This window comes from Pan paniscus, chromosome 12, assembly GCF_029289425.2.
Source record: "Pan paniscus chromosome 12, NHGRI_mPanPan1-v2.0_pri, whole genome shotgun sequence".
NCBI classification, from domain to species: Eukaryota; Metazoa; Chordata; class Mammalia; order Primates; family Hominidae; genus Pan; species Pan paniscus.
Window position 1 is genome coordinate 82,465,925 of NC_073261.2, and position 17,741 is coordinate 82,483,665.

The following is a 17,741-nucleotide window of genomic DNA, read 5'->3' on the forward strand; positions in this document are numbered from 1 at the left end:
ATAACATTAAAAATATTGGAAAATGGATTAGCTTATCTTTAAACCACACCAAGCTAGGTGCTTTGCGTCTCCCCTGACTTAAATCCTTTTTGGTGCTTTCCCTGTTTGTTAGCATCTAAAATTTTTAATTGATTCCTGGGTTTAAAACTAGCCACAGATTGGTCATTTTTTTAACTTTCCACTTTAAAGTTAGATAAAATGTTTAAATATGTTTAACAAAGGGGACACTACCCAGGAGCCTCCAGTGTTTGCACAGTTGCAAATCTGTCTTTATTCTTGACATAGTAAAAATAAGTTTAAGCGGATTCCTTCCAGGAACATATTTCAACATGTAAGTCCTAAAACTGTATACCATTGGTTAATTTTTCTTATTGTAGATAAAGAAAAATCGTAGGTTGTGGTAACTTGGCATTTTTCATAAGAATATGTGCCTAATTCAGAGCACTTGTGTGACTACAGGTGATTTCTTTCTTCTACTCCAAAAACTAGTCTTCGTAACTATGAATGTTTATAGAAGGTACTCAGTCTTCTGCCAAGGTTGGGGAAGGGATGAATCAGGGCAGGAGCTGCAGAGAAATTGCTGAGAGGCATATTGAGTTTGTAGAGGGGAAGGGAAGGGTTTTTCAGGCCGAGGCATTGAGGCTGAGAGAACAGTGGTTCTGGGGAAGTGTAAGTAGATTGGTAGTAGCTTAAGAAACTATGAAATAATTACAAGAAATAAAGCCAAAATGGTAGCCCAGGGGTCTTTATGAGTAGTCTCATTCTAAGTTAGGATATTGGGACCTTGAGTCACATGGCTTCGAGCCATTGAAAGGTTTACATGATGAAGTTAAGATTGACAGATATTCAAAGGGGAGAGTACAGGTAAAGGTAAATGGGACAGGAAACATCAGGAGATCATTCACAATTTATGGGATCCTTTTAGGGGACTATGGAATTTCCAGTTGAAGGTATCTTACATCGCCTTACCAAAGGCTACCATCGCCTTATCAAAAGCTGAGATTGATCTCAACAGACATATGGGGTTAACCTTTTCTCCAAACCTCTTCTTCAAACAGGAAGAAAAGTGTAAATGGAATTAGGTATAGAGAAAGCAGTATCTTTTCTTAAATGCCGCTTGCTCACAAACTTCATTTGGTTGTGGGCAGAAGAGAAGACAAGCATTTGTCTTTCCATTGTTCATATTAGACAATGGAGACATTGAAATGTTCATTAACTTGCCATGATCACATGGTATGTAAAACATCAATAAAATGTAGTACCCTGACTTAAATGAGTTTTACCTAAAATTAGTTAGTTTATTAAATAGCAAATGCCGAAGCTCATAGCCAAACTGCCTGGGTTCAAAATGACTCCACTATTTTATTCCTTTGGAGAACCTGGAAATTTAATTTTTTCTTTTTTATTGTGAACTATGTTATACATTCAGAGGCATAACTAAAACTTAAATGTACCACATAAAAAAGATAAACCAAATACGTGGTACCCACCTCTGAGACCAGGACATAGAATGTCAGTGGGATCCTAAAAGCCTCTTGTGTGCTCCTTCTCAATCCCATAATGCCTTCCCCTGCTGTTGAGGTGCCTGCTTTTGAGGCTTGTGTATATCATTCCCTTGCTTCCCTAAATAATTAGGCCACTTTTATCTAACCCCCAAGCAATATATAATTTAGTTTGGAAAGAGTGATTAACAAACAGAAACCTGGCAATAAGGAAGAAGCAACACTGCCAGGAAATATAGTCTGAATACTCTTGGGTTAGGGTCTGGCTTCAGTTTTGCTAAAAGTTTGCAAAAGACCCTTCTAGGGAAGTCAGTGGGGAAGGTCATGCATGAGTGAGTCCTGAGAAAGAGGATGAATTTACCATATTTGGGAAGTCTGTGGCTAAATACTAGGCATCTAGCAGAAGTATCTACAGATACTTAAATGTGTTCTGCACCTAAACTCATTTCCTCAAACTTTCAGGAATATGTCAGAGTAGAACACTTCTGTGGGTGAAATGAATGTTGTCAGTCTGTCCAAGCAGCAGGGCATGAAAGGCAGAGGAAGTATTGTATCATTACGTGGTCAAAACAATACAGATAATGTAGATCCATTGTTACCTTAGGTTAAAAAAGAGATATAGTGACAGACACCTTGGTGGTGAGGGCCCACACTCTGGACTGGTTAGTTGCTTTCCTTCACTGGGTTCTCACTACCTTTTCATCCAGGAGATTCTCTTTTGTTCTTTTCTTCCAAGTTGAATCTTTTCGCTTTCTGTATCTGATACTTTTCCTTTTTCTTAGTTTAGTCTTTCTATAGAGGACAACCTTCAGTAGCTTCTTAAGAAAAAGCATATGGAAGGTAAATTTTTTTGAGACCTTGAATACCTGTATTCTAGCCTCAGATACGATTGATAGTTTGCCTACATACAGAATTCTGAGTTGGAAATAATTTGTGTTTAGAATTTTGAAGGTATTGCTCCATGTTTTCTTTACAGTGTTACTGTTGAAAGATTTAAGCCATTCTGATTCCTGACCCTTTATATGTGACTTTTTTTGTTGTTGTTGAGAAGGAGTCTCGCTCTGTCGCCCAGGGTGGAGTGCAGTGGCGGGATCTCAGCTCACTGCAAGCTCTGCCTCCCGGGTTCACGCCATTCTCCTGCCTCAGCCTCCCGAGTAGCTGGGACTACAGGCGCCCGCTACCACGCCCGGCTAATTTTTTGTATTTTTAGTAGAGACGGGGTTTCACCATGTTGGCCAGGATAGTCTCGATCTGTTAACCTCGTGATCCACCCGCCTCCCAAAGTGCTGGGATTACAGGCGTGAGCCACTGTGCCCTGCCGACTTATTTTTATAGAACGTCCTCTGAAAGTTTGTAGAATCTTCCCTTTATCGCTATTGTTTTGACATTTGACAATTAAGCAACTTACTTATCTCTGGAAATTTGTGTATCTTCATTTTATCATTAGTATTCTGGAATTTCTAGAATGATTTTTGGAAGTCTCTAGAATCTTCTGGAACTTGTGAAGAATCTCTTGACCACTAGTGTTCTGACCTTTCACTATAGAGCAACCTTATGTATGAGTTTTTTTTGTTTTTTTTTTTTTTAATGTATTTTGTCAATTGTGCTGGATGCTCAGTGGCTCCTCTTAATCTGGCCATTCATATCCCTTGGCCCTGGAAAATTTTAGTTTTAGAAATAATTTTTTCTCTCTTTCTGAAACTCTTAGACTGGTGCTTTCTTTTTTTCTCCTTCGCTTTTCTTGGTTCTTAGTTTCCACTTTCTGTGATATTTCTTCAACCTTATCTTCTACCTTTTCTGTTGAATTTTTTCTTTCTGCTATCACTTTTTTATTTCCAACATCTCTTTTGCATTGTCGAAGTGTTTCTTTTGTAAAATAACATCTTACTGTCTCATAGATATCAAGTCTTTATCTCTCATAGGAATTTTTTTCTTTTCTTTTTTTTTTTATTTGAGGCAAGGTCTGGCTCTACTGCCCGGGCTGGAGTGCAGTGGTGTGATCTTGGCTCACTGCAACCTCAACCTCCCAAGTTCAAGCAACTCTCCTGCCTCAGCCTCCCAAGTAGCTGGGACTACAGGTGTGTGCCACCACACCTGGCTAATTTTTGTATCTTTTGTAGAGATGAAGTTGCTCCATGTTGCCCAGGCTGGTCTTGAACTTGTGAGCTCAAGCTGTCTGGCTGCCTCGGCCTTCCGAAGTGCTCGGATTACAGGCGTGAGCCACCGCACCTGGCCTCTCATAGGAAATATAGTAATAGTTTTCTTCCTTCTTCATGCTTATTGTCTGCTGTCTCCAAGTTTGTGTGAGTGTGTACTGTTTTCCCTTTTTCCCCCCTAAATGTCTGGGAATCCTTAAAAGTAGGAAATGTAAAAAGCCATCCGAAGCTCTGAGTTTGTTAGTGGGGTGTGTTGACTTGATGCCTTGTTCTAGGGATAGCTAAGTGGCTGTTGAGATTGTCATTGTATCTTTGTGTCTTTCTTCATAGGCTGGGGCATTCCCCAATGAAAAGTCTTCAGGACACTGCATGAGGGAGAGTACTAGGGACTCCTGTGTTTATCGTGTAGGGTGTATAGTTACTTAATTCTCAGTTCTCCAGGGATTGACTGTTTTACCCTCCAGAGAAGAATCCTCCAGATGTCTGCTGCTGCTGTTGGAGAGAGGGGTGTAGCCTCCCAGCTGTGGAGCTGAGGGAGAGGATCTAAGGGACCTTCTCAGTGTAGTCTCCTTTCTTCTACCTTGGTAATGGAGATTTTATTATATAAGTTTGCTTCCAGATTTCTTCGCTGATGTCTTGAGATTTGACATTCTCTTTACTACTAAATTGGTTAACCACTGCTCTGTCTGCTTTTAACCTGTAATATTTATTTCTAGTTACCTGTACTTCCCAGTTATTTTATGTGTCATTGAAAAAATCTTTTTATTGCAGTGGGGTATTGGAAAGGAGCAAATTTAGATGCAAATTGTTAGTCTCGCGCCCACAGCTAACTCAGAAAATGCCTGCATAAGTTTTAAAACTACTTTGCTCCTCAGTTTCTTTATCTTTATAATGGCTCTGATAGTTGTGCTTAAAGTGAAGATTTTATGACCGTTAAATAAGTTAAAGTGCTTAGAAAACTGCTTAATGCATTCGTGAGTGCTCAGAAAATACTAGTTCTTATTAGTGTGTGCCAAGGGCTACAAATGCTACATAATGGACCATTCAGATATGAACAGGAAACTTCCTACCCCAGCGTTGTTCACAATACGAAAGTAAGAAAGCAACTGTAAACTAGTCTTTGTAACTATGAATGTTTATAGAAGGTACTCAGTCTTCTGCCAAGGTTGGGGAAGGGATGAATCAGGGCAGGATCTGCAGAGAAATTGCTGAGATGCATATTGAGTTTGTAGAGGGGAAGGGAAGGGTTTTTCAGGCCGAGGCTTTGAGGCTGAGAGAACAGTGGTTCTGGGGAAGTGTAAGTAGATTGGTAGTAGCTTAAGAAACTATGAAATAATTACAAGAAATAAAGCCAAAATGGTAGCCCAGGGGTCTTTATGAGTAGTCTCATTCTAAATTAGGATATTTGGATCTTGAGTCACATGGCTTCGAGCCATTGAAAGGTTTACATGATGAAGTTAAGATTGACAGATATTCAAAGGGGAGAGTACAGGTAAAGGCAGATAGGGGGACAGGAAACATTAGGAGATCATTCACAATTTATGGAACTGTGGAATTTCCAGTTGAAGGTATTTTACATCGCCTTACCAAATTTGTTTCCTCTTCTGGGAAACAAAGAACTTAAATACGTACATGCAGGATTGTCTTTAAGATAAAAAATATAATGCACTTAGAACCTAGTACAAAGTCTGGGTCACTTTTAAGGGGCATGTAGGGAAGGACAGTTCCTGAAAGAGATTAAGTAGCATCTAGCAGATAATGGCTAACAACAACAGAAATTCCAAAACTTAGTGAAAGAGGACCAAAAAAATGTTAGTTGAATTTTGAATTTAAAATCACTGGTAATTTTAGCATAAGTAGTTTCAGTGGAGTTTGGGGCCGGAAGTCAGATTGCACTGGTTTGGGCACTGGTAACTATTCCTTACAACAGCTTGGTTTTGAAGGATACTGTATATTTTTGTTTTGGTTTCAAACTTGTGGCATTCACCATGAAGCTTCATATTCAAAGTAGTGCTTTTAGTCATTTTCAGTTGTTTTAGGTATATGTGAAATTTTGAAAGTTTATCTCCATGCCTTCCTTAGGTACTTCATGCCAGGTTTGAGGGCAGCTTAATATCCAGTTGTTTTTTTTTTTTTTCTTTTGAGACAGAATTTCGCTCTTGTTGCCCAGGCTGGAGTGCAGTGTCGCGATCTTGGCTCACCGCAACCTCCGCCTCCCGGGTTCAAGCGATTCTCCTGCCTCAGCCTCCCGAGTAGCTGGGATTACTGGCATGCGCCACCACGCCTGGCTAATTTTGTATTTTTAGTAGAGATGGGGTTTCTCCATGTTAGTCAGGCTGGTCTTGAACTCCCGACCTCAGATGATCTACCCACCTCAGCCTTCCAAAGCGCTGTGATTACAGGTGTGAGCCACCACACCCAGCCTTAACTATTTTTTATTTGACAGTAAGTTGATACTTTGATAAAAATATATGGTTAAAGTAAATTTTAAAAATAAATAAATAAAGGAAGCCCAGCTTACTAATGTTGAGAGTTAAAATAGAAGTACAAAATTTAGACTGGACATGGTATGTGTTTATTTTTTTATTTTGGAATTTTTAAACCTTCACGAAAGTAGAGCTCCCATGTACCCATCCCCCAGCTTTAACAGCCAAGATTTTGGCAGTCCTGTTTTACCATTCCCCTTCTCTTTCTTTCCTGGACTATTAAAAATAACTATGGATCTTTGTCATCTACCCATAAATACTTCAGTATATATCTCAGAACTTACTTTAAATAAAACAACATAACCACCATAATATCATACCTGACAAAATTAATCCTAGTTGATAATCAGAATTCATCAAATGCCCAGATGGGTCCGGGATACAGCAAAGGAACCATGGCAAGTTTTACCACTTAATATTATGCACTTTGGCACATTAGCCCCTCACTTTCTTGCAAACTCTGATTTTTCTCTACTTTCCTTGTCCTATTTTTCAAATGTGGTAGGCTACTGGCAAGTTAAGATTCCTTGGAATTAAAGCTCTTTGTAGCCTAACCAAAAAAGATACCTAATTTTTATCTTATTTTACTGTATTTTATTCTTCACTGTTATAGCTTCAAGTTATCCCCTGCTGGAAGACCACATGAGTGATACTCTGTCTTCTCAGGGAATTATATTTAAAGGCACATTAGTTTTGATCACCCGGTCCAGGTGTTGGGATTTCTCCATTGTGTAGTAACTATTTTTCCCATTACAAGTAACAAGCAATCTGTGGGCAGTCACTTTGAGACTCACTGTATCTCCCAGGCTGGAGTGCAGTGGCGCGATCTCGGCTCACTGCAACCTCCGCTTCCCGGGTTCAGGCAATTCTCCTGCCTCAGCCTCCCGAGTAGCCTGGATTACAGGCATCCACCAACACTCCCGGCTAATTTTTCTACTTCTAGTGGAGACGGGGTTTCACCATGTTGGCCAGGCTGGTCTCAAACTCCTGACCTCAGATGATCCACCTGCCTTGGCCTCCCAAAGTGCTGGGATTGCAGGTGTGAGCCACCAGGCCTGGCCTTTTTTGAATATTTGAGATGGGTGAGTGTCAGCCTTTCTAAATTACCTTTGTCCTGAAAATTCATCCTGATACAGCAAACATTTATTTACTTATTAATTTTAATACTTTGATCTGTACATATTACAAGTATGCATATACTTGAAAATAAACCTGGGTTTATTTTCGATCCTTTGCTGCCCTCTGCAGGTCTATGAATATAAATCTTTGGAGCGAGGTAAGTCCCTCTAATATTGCAAATCATAAGGTGCTTTTAACGTTACAAGCCAATACCATAGGTTATGTAATAATTTTTATCATGAAACCTATATTTGGTTTTCTACTAAAATTTTGCTGGCAGAGTTAATGTTGAAAAATAATAGTTATGTGTGTCTTTTAGTGTTTGTGAATCCAATTGATAAGAATCCAATGGGAGGAGGGAGAGGATCAGGAAGAATAACTAATGGATGCTGGGCTTAATACCTGGGTGATGGGATGATCTGTGCAGCCGACCACCATGGCACACGTTTACCGATGTAACAAACCTGCACATCCTGCACATGTACCCCTGAACTTAAAATAAAAGTTGGAAATTAAAAAAAAAAAGAATCCATGAGAATAGACACTTTAATCTTTAGACCCCTTTTGTTTTAGTCTCATTAAGATGAATGGAAATTGTTATTAAATATCTAAAAAATGTAAGTTATTTAGCAGTTCAGTATATTTTACTTTATATTTCAGTAAAACTTAATATAAAATGAGGAAACCAGTGCATTGTCAACAGGACCAAAAACAATATAATGAGGAATAATATTGGTCAATAATTCCTATAAGCTCTTTTCTATTTATAACAATTCATTCAGAGTGATGTTTATATATCAATTTATAAATCAGTTTAGAGTCTTTCTGTGTGACATTTCACAAAACATTGCAGTTTTCCTTCAACATGGATTTGTTTTTGTTTTTAAAAGACAAACCTATTATTTAAAAACAAAACAATCTCCTTGGCGGGTTGGGGTGGTTTTGAATTACTGTGATATAGAATAATACCTTACTGGGGAGAGGTTTTATTATTTCAAGAATTCAGTTTCAGATTGTATTTGTTCTTGTTTGCTTCTCTTGCTGCAATGCACGAATTTTCTGTCTTACCAGATAACAGAATTGTTGTACAAGGATGGACGTTATTGCCAGGAGCCTCGAGGACCAACGGGTAGCGTTTCAATTTCGATGATTGTAACTTATCCACAAATCCATTTTTCTGTGTAATGATGGGTTAGGAGGATTACAGTAGTAAATACTTTATTTTTTAAAGTGGAATTTGAAAACATTTGGTTATAAATCTTTATATTGATTACAACATTTTGAGATCTAAAGTGTTTGATTTTGTTATAATTATTTTTTCTAAAGACGGGGTTGGGAGGCTTTTTCTTTTCAGATATTGGGGAAATGTTTCTTCTAACACCTATGGAAATAGGCTTAAAAATCAGTGATTCTTAGTATTTATGTGCTTTTAATGTTTTGCAGGTGTAGTTAATTTTAAACATAAAATGTAGCGAAGGTTCTTGTGGATTTCCGCTTAAATGTAATTTATTGCCCCAAATACATTGTTTTGACATTTAATGATTTTCATTTTTCATGTAATGAAGCTAGACTATATAGTTTTCTGTAAGATGGTACCCCTCTTGAAAGTTTACATTTCTATCCTAGGTATTATTGTAACATGGCCCTATACATTTTATGCTTGAATGCAAAGGAAAATTACTGTTGTTACAAAACATCTTTGTTAATCTTGGTTTTTCATTGGCTAATAGGCAGCTCTCCACAGGATTACTGTATCTGCTTATTAAAATTGTTTAACTTTCTTTACTCAACATTTAACAATCCTTTCTAATTTTATGTGCTTCCCTAAATATTGTCCACAAAAAAAAAATAGTATAGAAATGTGTACAAGACATTTATTTATTCTTATTACGTGTGATTTGGACAGGAAAGGGGTAAGGCCTTGGGCAGGACCACTTCTGTCACAGAGTGGTGGAAAAAAAATAGATTGAAGTAAGATTCAGTACTGAAAAGCTGTCACTCGGGCTGAAAATAATTAATATTCCTTTCACTCACCAGTTAGATATGTGCTCCCAAACCGCATAATCTCTATGCCTCAGTGATCATTGTTGCCATTTCAGAGCCTCTCATCAGGGTGACATCTCACACCAAAATGATTTCTTATAAATTAATCTTGATAACATGACAGTCTCGGTAATTTTAGTGGAATGCTTTCTCTTGTTTTTTTCCACAGAAGCTGTTGGCTATTTTCTTTATAACTTGATTGACAGCATGAGTGACTCAGAGGTACAGGCCAAGGAGGAGCATTTGAGACAATACTTCCATCAGCTGGAGAAGATGGTACCATTTCGTTTTTTGCTATATAATGCCTGTCCTGCCTGACATGTATCTATTAGATTTGAAATTGCTGCTTTTAAGTACAACCAGACCACTTCTCAATGACATGCAAGAGTTGGAGACTTAAATTATGTCTGAGATAATTTCTGTTAGACAAATTTCAGTTCGGTTGTCTAAAACTCAGGTTTTTTCCCCCCTCCCTTCCCTTCTCACAGAATGTAAAAATTCCTGAAAATATCTACAGAGGCATTCGTAATCTCCTGGAAAGCTACCATGTTCCTGAATTGATTAAGGTGTGTGTGAAATAGCAATCAACTGGATAAAATGCTTAACTTACATGTAACAGCATGTTAAAATTTTATTTAAATATGATGCTTTTGGTCAGAAAAAAAATTTGTTTCAATGACAGCCATTAAAACGAAGCTTTTCATTGATTGTTCATAAATACTATTTATATATTCATAAATATATTTATAACGTTAATTACATTGATTAATAAAGTATGAAGAGAATGTCTAAAATTTTGGAAAGATGAAAAGTAGTAATATGAGGTGAGACTTACAAAATTTGCTTTTGATGTTTGTTGATGTATTTTTACGTGTGTTCTCTAATTCTGGGCTAATTTAAATTTCAATTTTAGGATGCTCACTTGTTGGTTGAGAGTAAGAATTTAGACTTTCAAAAAGTAAGTAGGATTTTGACTATATTCTACATGCTATAATACCCATATTTAATGAGTATTCTGGATTGTGTACTTATAAAACCAGTGATTCCTCACATTTTTATCATCTTGTATACCTCTTAAGAAGTTGGTAAAACCTGTTCCCCACCTCAGAAAAATCAACATATCTAAGAAATTTGCATATAATCTCAGAAGGTTTGTAAATCCCTGGAGTCCATCCATGGATTCCCCAATTAATATCCCTGATAGCATTTATGACATTTAGGAAGGTAGAAAGGAAAGTCAGTTTAAAGGGAAGAGTGACAAAAGGCATACTATATTTCCTTTTTCAGGAAATTTTTCTTTTCTTTTTTCTTTTCTGTAGACTGTGCAACTTACGTCATCTGAATTGGAGTCCACACTTGAAACACTAAAAGCTGAAAATCAACCTATAAGAGATGTCCTAAAGCAACTTATATTAGTGCTTTGTTCAGAAGAGGTAACATTTGTTTTAATATTTAAATATTATTAAAGGCAAAAAATTCTTGGTAACAATAAGAAAAACCAAATATAATATTTATGATTTTTACAATTGATCATTATATGTCAGGCTTGTAAAGAATGCAATTAAATGAAAGGTTAACTAATTTCAGCTACACCTTGAATGGCATGTTTTCTGGTTGCTGTAGTTTGTTTACGATAATCTGCAAAGTGAATGATAGTAACAGCTGTGATAGGTTTATCATACATGCCAAATGTCCTTTCAAGCCATGGCTCCGGTCTCTTATATCTAGATTGTCAAGCAACTGATACACGCAGTAGTCATTTGCAAGTCAAATATTACTAGGTTGTTAATGCAGGGATTGAAATTCCATTTTCCTGCTGGAAAAAAGCTCTTTCTGAGATAAAGGGTCCCTTGCCTTTTTTCAGCGGGCATCCAGCTGTACTTTGTGTTCATTTTAGTGTATGTCTGCAATTTGTGGGATATCACTAGACTATTTTTCACTTTCTAGTTCAATATAATTGAGCCATAAACTTGTAGTTTTAGGGAAAAAATATCATGACTAACTTTATGATTATAATCTGCTACTGTTAAATTCTAAAATACTTCTTCATATTACTTGGATACTATACTAGACTGAGAAACTTTTCAATGATACATATTTCTGCATCCTGAAATTAGACTGTGATTAGGATTTGATTTGGGAATTACTTAATCTGGAAGTCTTTTTTAAATAATACCATACACAAAGCCTAAAACATCAAATTTGGCATAAATAATGGCCTATTTTATATTACAGATAACACATCTTTTAACCCCTACACGTGTAAGACTTGCCCACTTTTTAGAGGTGAATAAAAATACCAAGGGGCAGAGTCAGGTTGTTAACATGAAACCATTTATTTTTAAAGTACTATTAACTTTTTCTAAACTCTGAACAATAAAGCTAAAAATGTGACATTTTTACCGTCACACTGATTTCTTCTTTTTCACATCTATGCTGTATTTTAGAATATGCAAAAAGCCCTTGAATTGAAAGCAAAATATGAATCCGACATGGTTACTGGTGGCTATGCAGCTTTAATAAATTTATGCTGTCGACATGATAAAGTAGAAGATGCCTTGAACTTGAAAGAAGAACTGTGAGTACCCTGGCACTGAAACAAGTTGTCAACATTTATTCTGCTCTACAGACCTTGATAGATTATCTAGATGGAATATTACTCTCTTATATAATGTCATTTTAAAAAATTCTTTTGTTGTCAATGTTTTTGAAATTTCGTATTATACGGCTCTTTAGTTAATTGTGGCTTATGTTCAGCAAGGTGTCTTTGTTTAAGTATAATAAGACATTCTAGTCCTTAGAACCAAAGGTTTTTTTCCATTGATTATATATCATCACAACAGTGGTGATGGTAGTAACTGTTTTAAGAGGCTTGGTAACATTTCCCTTTCTATATTGTAGTGTAAATAAAATTCTATCCATTTCTCAGGTACCTTTGGTTTCCTATCCTGTTAGATTTTTCAAGTAAAAATGTCAAGTATTCGTGATGAAGGTTAGAATCACTTAAAGCCAAAGAGTTTCTTCATAAGTATCCTTTGCAGATGGAGTGATGCAATATATATATGTAGTGTTGGGCTTTTACTTCACTAGTCACTTTGAATATAATTTCGTGTGAACTTGTATATGGCTTCAAAAAGAAATCCTAACTGAAGCGTAGAGGCCAACATTAGTTCAGGTCTTCTGATGAGCTTTTGAAAAGTGATTAAATGGATGTTGCTGTTCTTTTAGCAGTTAATTGACTTTTAAAACAATATAAATGTGGCTTTAATTTTTAGTGACCGCTTAGATTCATCTGCTGTCCTTGACACCGGCAAGTATGTAGGCCTTGTAAGAGTATTGGCAAAGCATGGCAAGCTCCAAGGTAAGCCTCAGCACATAAAGGAAGTATGTGATGCAAGTATCTTGCCACTGGAATAACATGTGAATTGATATTAATGGATATCATGTCCTGCAAAGTGCTTGAACACTTTGCATACAAATTTGCATGTGAATCCAACCAGAGCTACATGGACAGTGTAGGCCATTAGTTTTAATGGATTGGCAAGCTTGTCATTTACATTCGCACAGCTCAGTGCTTTTTGCATTTCTGCAGCTAGTTTTTATTAGCATTGCTGTTTGGATTGAGTTTGAAGATCATGACTTATGGCACAATTTGCTTATGTGCCTGCACTAATGGCTTTGTTTTTGCTTAAGAAGGTCTGAAGGCTGAGCGTAAAACCTATAAACGTAAAACCTATAAACATAACCTAATATATGCGCCTGAATTTTGCAGTAGTCTTTGCCTTACTTTTTAATAACATTAACAAAATATATACTTTAAAGTTTTTATTTTAATTAAGGTTTTTATTTAATGGTTCATGGAAAAAGCATAGCTGATTACACAGCTGATTTGCATACTCAAATTTTCTCGTTGAGATAATGCTAAGCCTAATAAAATTAATTACACTTGATAATACATTCATACTATTTTCTTGTTTCTTAACTTTCTGATTTGGCTTTATTTTGAAATTTCCTTTTTAGCCTTCCTCTTTTCCTTTGATTTTCAGAAAAGATTGTTTTAATTTTATTATAGGGAAAAATGTATGGAGAAAATCATTTATTAGAACATTGAATTTTTTCCTAGGACGCCTTTCTAACTCTTTCTAAGGATTAGCCTATTTTTTTAAAATCACTTTTTGTAAAGTGGTCAAAACATTTTGTCTGTGTAATAATTAAGAACAACATTATAAAAATGCACTTATTCCATATCCTAAAATGTTTGTTTCTGCCTTCCTAATGAAGCTTAATGAATCTGATGTATTAACATGCAGTCTTTTGGAAAGCTTTCATTGGCTCTGCTTGGCTAATTAGTATCGACATAGCAAACAGGCCCTATCGGTATCAGACCATTAGTCTGGCTGTATATACAGTGTAAACACATCTTTATTATCTGGCCTCCTGACAAGCCATCTGCTGAAGAAACAATGGTGTGATTTAGCAGATGTTAGCTCTGAACGATAAAAGCATCCATTTAGGAGGATCTTACAGCTATAGGGCAGACCATACAGGGTTATGTGGTACAGAGTGGGCACACAGTCCCTATCTATAATTTGTAGTCAAAGTTGCAGGGAAATGATAAAACCATGCTATTGTGGATTTATAATTGTAGTCTCGTTTAGAAATGCAAGTAGTAATTAACTTGAAATCGGCATTATACACTAGAATTTACATTCCTGCTGGGCTTGAAATGCTGTTTTAATAGCAGTTTGTTTTCCCTACATGAAATTACCTAAGGGTCTTTTGTGTTACTTCATTGTAGATGCTATTAACATTCTGAAGGAGATGAAAGAGAAGGATGTTCTTATCAAAGATACAACAGCCTTGTCCTTTTTCCACATGCTAAATGGCGCAGCTTTAAGAGGTGAAATTGAAACAGTAAAACAGTTGCATGAAGCCATCGTGACTCTAGGGTTAGCAGAACCATCCACCAACATAAGTTTCCCATTGGTCACTGTACACTTGGAAAAGTAAGTTAATTGAATTTTGAATTTTAAATGTTGGCATTAAAAGAATGAGTCTAATAATTTTCGGATTATACTTTATAAATACCCTCATGATGGGGAAGCCTTGGAGGTCATTTACCACAGAGTAAGAGGGCTAATATGAACTAGGTGACCTTTAAAATCACTAGCAGCCCTGTGGTCCTGTGGCTTTACATATCAATGGAATGGTCCCTGGTGCTTTTTTGTAGGAGCATGTGATCACTTGAAATTGAATCTAGTTTTTCCTAGTTTTGAGCCTGATAAGTGTTATTAATAAATATAAGAAAAAAGGATCTTCTGGGGCTTTTGAGTATGTGTCAAACAGGTAATAAGTGTTGAAGCATCTTCAGTGCTCCTTTTCTTCACAGGGTATTTTAAATACATATACCATTACAGTTATTCTAGCTTTGATAAATGTTGTAGGAGATGAATTTTACTGATAGGGCAAGATTTACTGAGTTTGTTAATTTTTCCATTTGAAATGCTCTTGTTGGTGCTCAATTTAAGGCATTATTTGCAATGTAAATCATAAAGTCAGTCTATTTTATAATGAATAAAACATTTTAGTAAGATGACTAAGCATAATTTATCATCTTTTTCTTTTGTACTTGTTTTTGTTTTCTGTTTTGCTTTTTAAATTTCCTAGATCTTCTTTGTCAGCTTTTTCATAGCTTAACATAGTTTGTAATCTGCATTACATGGAGACTGCACTGGCAAATTAGTTTAAACAACCCTAGGCAAACAAAAATAGGAGATAATAATTAAAATAAAATAAAATAGAAGATATACGTATCTGAAAGTAGTAAAACACCGAAAATGAAAAGATACTAATTTAGATTTCTTTAGTTCAATTAACAGGGAGAGCTGAATTTGACTGAAACACAGAAATATCTCACTGTGGATGTAGTGTGGATGTTGTCCTGTTGATGCCAGGAGAAAAATAAAATATGTATTTTAACGGTTCTCATGTTTTCCCCAAATTTCTGGTAGTTTTTCTTTATTTATTAGAGAGTTTAATTAATTGAATATAATAAATGATTTAGTGTTGAATTTTAAATGTATAATAAAAACCATCTCTTTTAACTAACTGTTAAAAAAATGTGTGTATACATGCATGCACACATGAAATAATTCCTTTGCCATCCAATCAAAAACAATTACCGGGTTAGATGACTGGTCAAATCTTAACCTCTACAGTCTCAGCATTACATCCTTTTAAAGAAATAGTGATTCAAATAATGACTGTGTTATTGAGTTATCATATTCATAGCCAACTTTATATAGAAATCCTATAATTAATATGCTTCCTATTAGAATTTTTTTCAATTGCTTAAAAGACCCATTTCTGCAAATTGCATGTGCAACTCTACAGAAGGATTTGAAAGAAATGGGCCCAGTGCCCAGAAGAATTAGGCCCTCCTACACTACCGGGCAAAAATAAAATAATTAACAATGAAAATGAGGCCATCGTAGAAAAGTATCTTACAAATAGAAATACTTTGAAGACAGAGGAGACCTGAAAACTTTCCGAAAGAGGTCTGCAGATGGGGCTCATGAACCAAGGAGAGCTTACCCATGGGAAAATGGAAACGGTGTGGAATTCAGATGTTAACCTAGAGCATCCTCTGTGCTTCTGATTATATCCTGAAGTCAGATATTTCTGTGTCTCAGTCAAATTTGGCTCTCCCTGCTAATTGAGCTAAGGAAATCTAAATTAGTGTCTTTTCATTATTGGTGTTTTACTACTTTCAGATATGTATATCGTCTATTTTTATTTTATTTTAATTCTGTTTTTATTTGCCTAGTTTTTTTTTTTTTTAGACTACTTTGCTAATGCAGTCTCCATGATGAGGTCTTTCAGTTTCATCTATCATAATAAAAAGGGCTATTGACTCTTTCAGTGTCATGAGACTAATAAAAAGATAAAGGAAATTTTATATTTATGAAATTACAGAAAACAGCAGAAACATTCGTAGTCAGGGGAAATGCCTGGAGTAAAACCCTGACTTTGAAACTCTTTCTCAATTGTGTTTTCTCCAACTGATGGAAGATAGCTAATTAATTCAGAATCATGACAAGTGCTAGGATTAACCACACTAGCCTGCCAAAAAGTCCACGTGTATTCGATTTGATTAAATGTGTATAATCTTCAGTAATATCATGTAATTGACCTCAGCAGGTATGAGCTCATCTGGCAAATGAGCTTTATTTATTCAAACTTGTGATAAAATTATAAAAAACATTTTGAAACATCATCATAAATCTTCACCCTTTCATTCAAAGGCAGACATCTTTTTGGCATGTCACTGTAAAAGGCTCTAAAGAGAATATCACTTTCGTGTTGTAATTCTGAAGCAGTTCCATGAGACTGAGTTCCTTAGAAAGATAATCTCTTTAAGTTTCAGTGGATCTTAATTCTGAACCGACTTTTCCAGCATTGGACAAAACACAGGAGAAATTAATACTGTGTCAGTTTGTGTTATTTAGACAATGTAAAAAAGCTTTATGGGTATAGAAAAAATACACTGTTTTTATTCATTTGCCAAGGGAAATCCAAAACAATAACAGATTTAGGAAATTATAAAGAAGTTGGTAAGCTAACCTGCTTTTGTATTATCAAAATGAAAATACTTGCATTGAATGGAAAAAAATTTGCAGTTGAACAAAATTTTTATGTTTCATTTACATTACATTACAGTCTCTAAGCCACATATTTTACATGTAGTCCAAATGAGTATTATTTCAAACATTTTCTTTTGTAAGTATTTTATCTTATTAAAATCATGCCTGATTCATGGAGATGACAGCAATCCGTCACATTAAGGAAGAAAGAAATGCTTTAAAATAGGTTAAAAGAGTTTTTTATTAGTCTTCATGTTATGGTCAAGGAAATGAAATTAATAAAGTCTGGGCCATCAGATATTAAAGCATAAAAATTTGTATGATGCAGTTTCAGATTCACTTGTTTTATACCTGATCCATTTTGGTTTCATTGCATGCATTAAAAAATAACTGAAGCTGTTTAACTGGATTATGTTGGTGCAAGTGATCAAAGCAGCTTTAATTTCTGCTTTCCATTAAGGATTTTTTTTGTGCTGGTTTGTGTTATAATCTGTATATGTACATATGCATTTCATTTAAGTGTGTCATGAACTTCATATATACTATCCTCCCAGAATTCTTGCTGAATTAATCTTGAGTTCATAAAGGTCACAATTTCTCTAAGATGAACTTGTAACAATGTTTTTGGAACTCACTGTAACACTTTAATATGTTACATAAATGGGAAATAGGCTTTTTAAAATGTTGATGATTCTGTTACACATGCTCCCCTTCAATTTTAGCATCTTCATTTGTACTGGATACTTTTATTATTTATGGGAATGCTTGCCTTCTAGAGTAAAACTCCTTATG

At 35.6% G+C, this 17,741-nt stretch overlaps 1 protein-coding gene across 1 annotated transcript in view; it reads left to right on the forward strand.

Annotated features, from left to right (window-relative positions):
* Positions 1–17,741, forward strand: part of LRPPRC (leucine rich pentatricopeptide repeat containing) — a 109,306-nt gene that overhangs the window by 44,545 nt on the left and 47,020 nt on the right. The window contains exons 15-23 of the mRNA XM_003822643.6: positions 7,393–7,420; positions 8,335–8,392; positions 9,476–9,582; positions 9,795–9,872; positions 10,220–10,264; positions 10,626–10,739; positions 11,754–11,884; positions 12,582–12,667; positions 14,105–14,312. Of these exons, the coding sequence (XP_003822691.4) occupies positions 7,393–7,420; positions 8,335–8,392; positions 9,476–9,582; positions 9,795–9,872; positions 10,220–10,264; positions 10,626–10,739; positions 11,754–11,884; positions 12,582–12,667; positions 14,105–14,312 (855 nt within the window). The remainder of the gene's footprint in view (positions 1–7,392; positions 7,421–8,334; positions 8,393–9,475; positions 9,583–9,794; positions 9,873–10,219; positions 10,265–10,625; positions 10,740–11,753; positions 11,885–12,581; positions 12,668–14,104; positions 14,313–17,741) is intronic.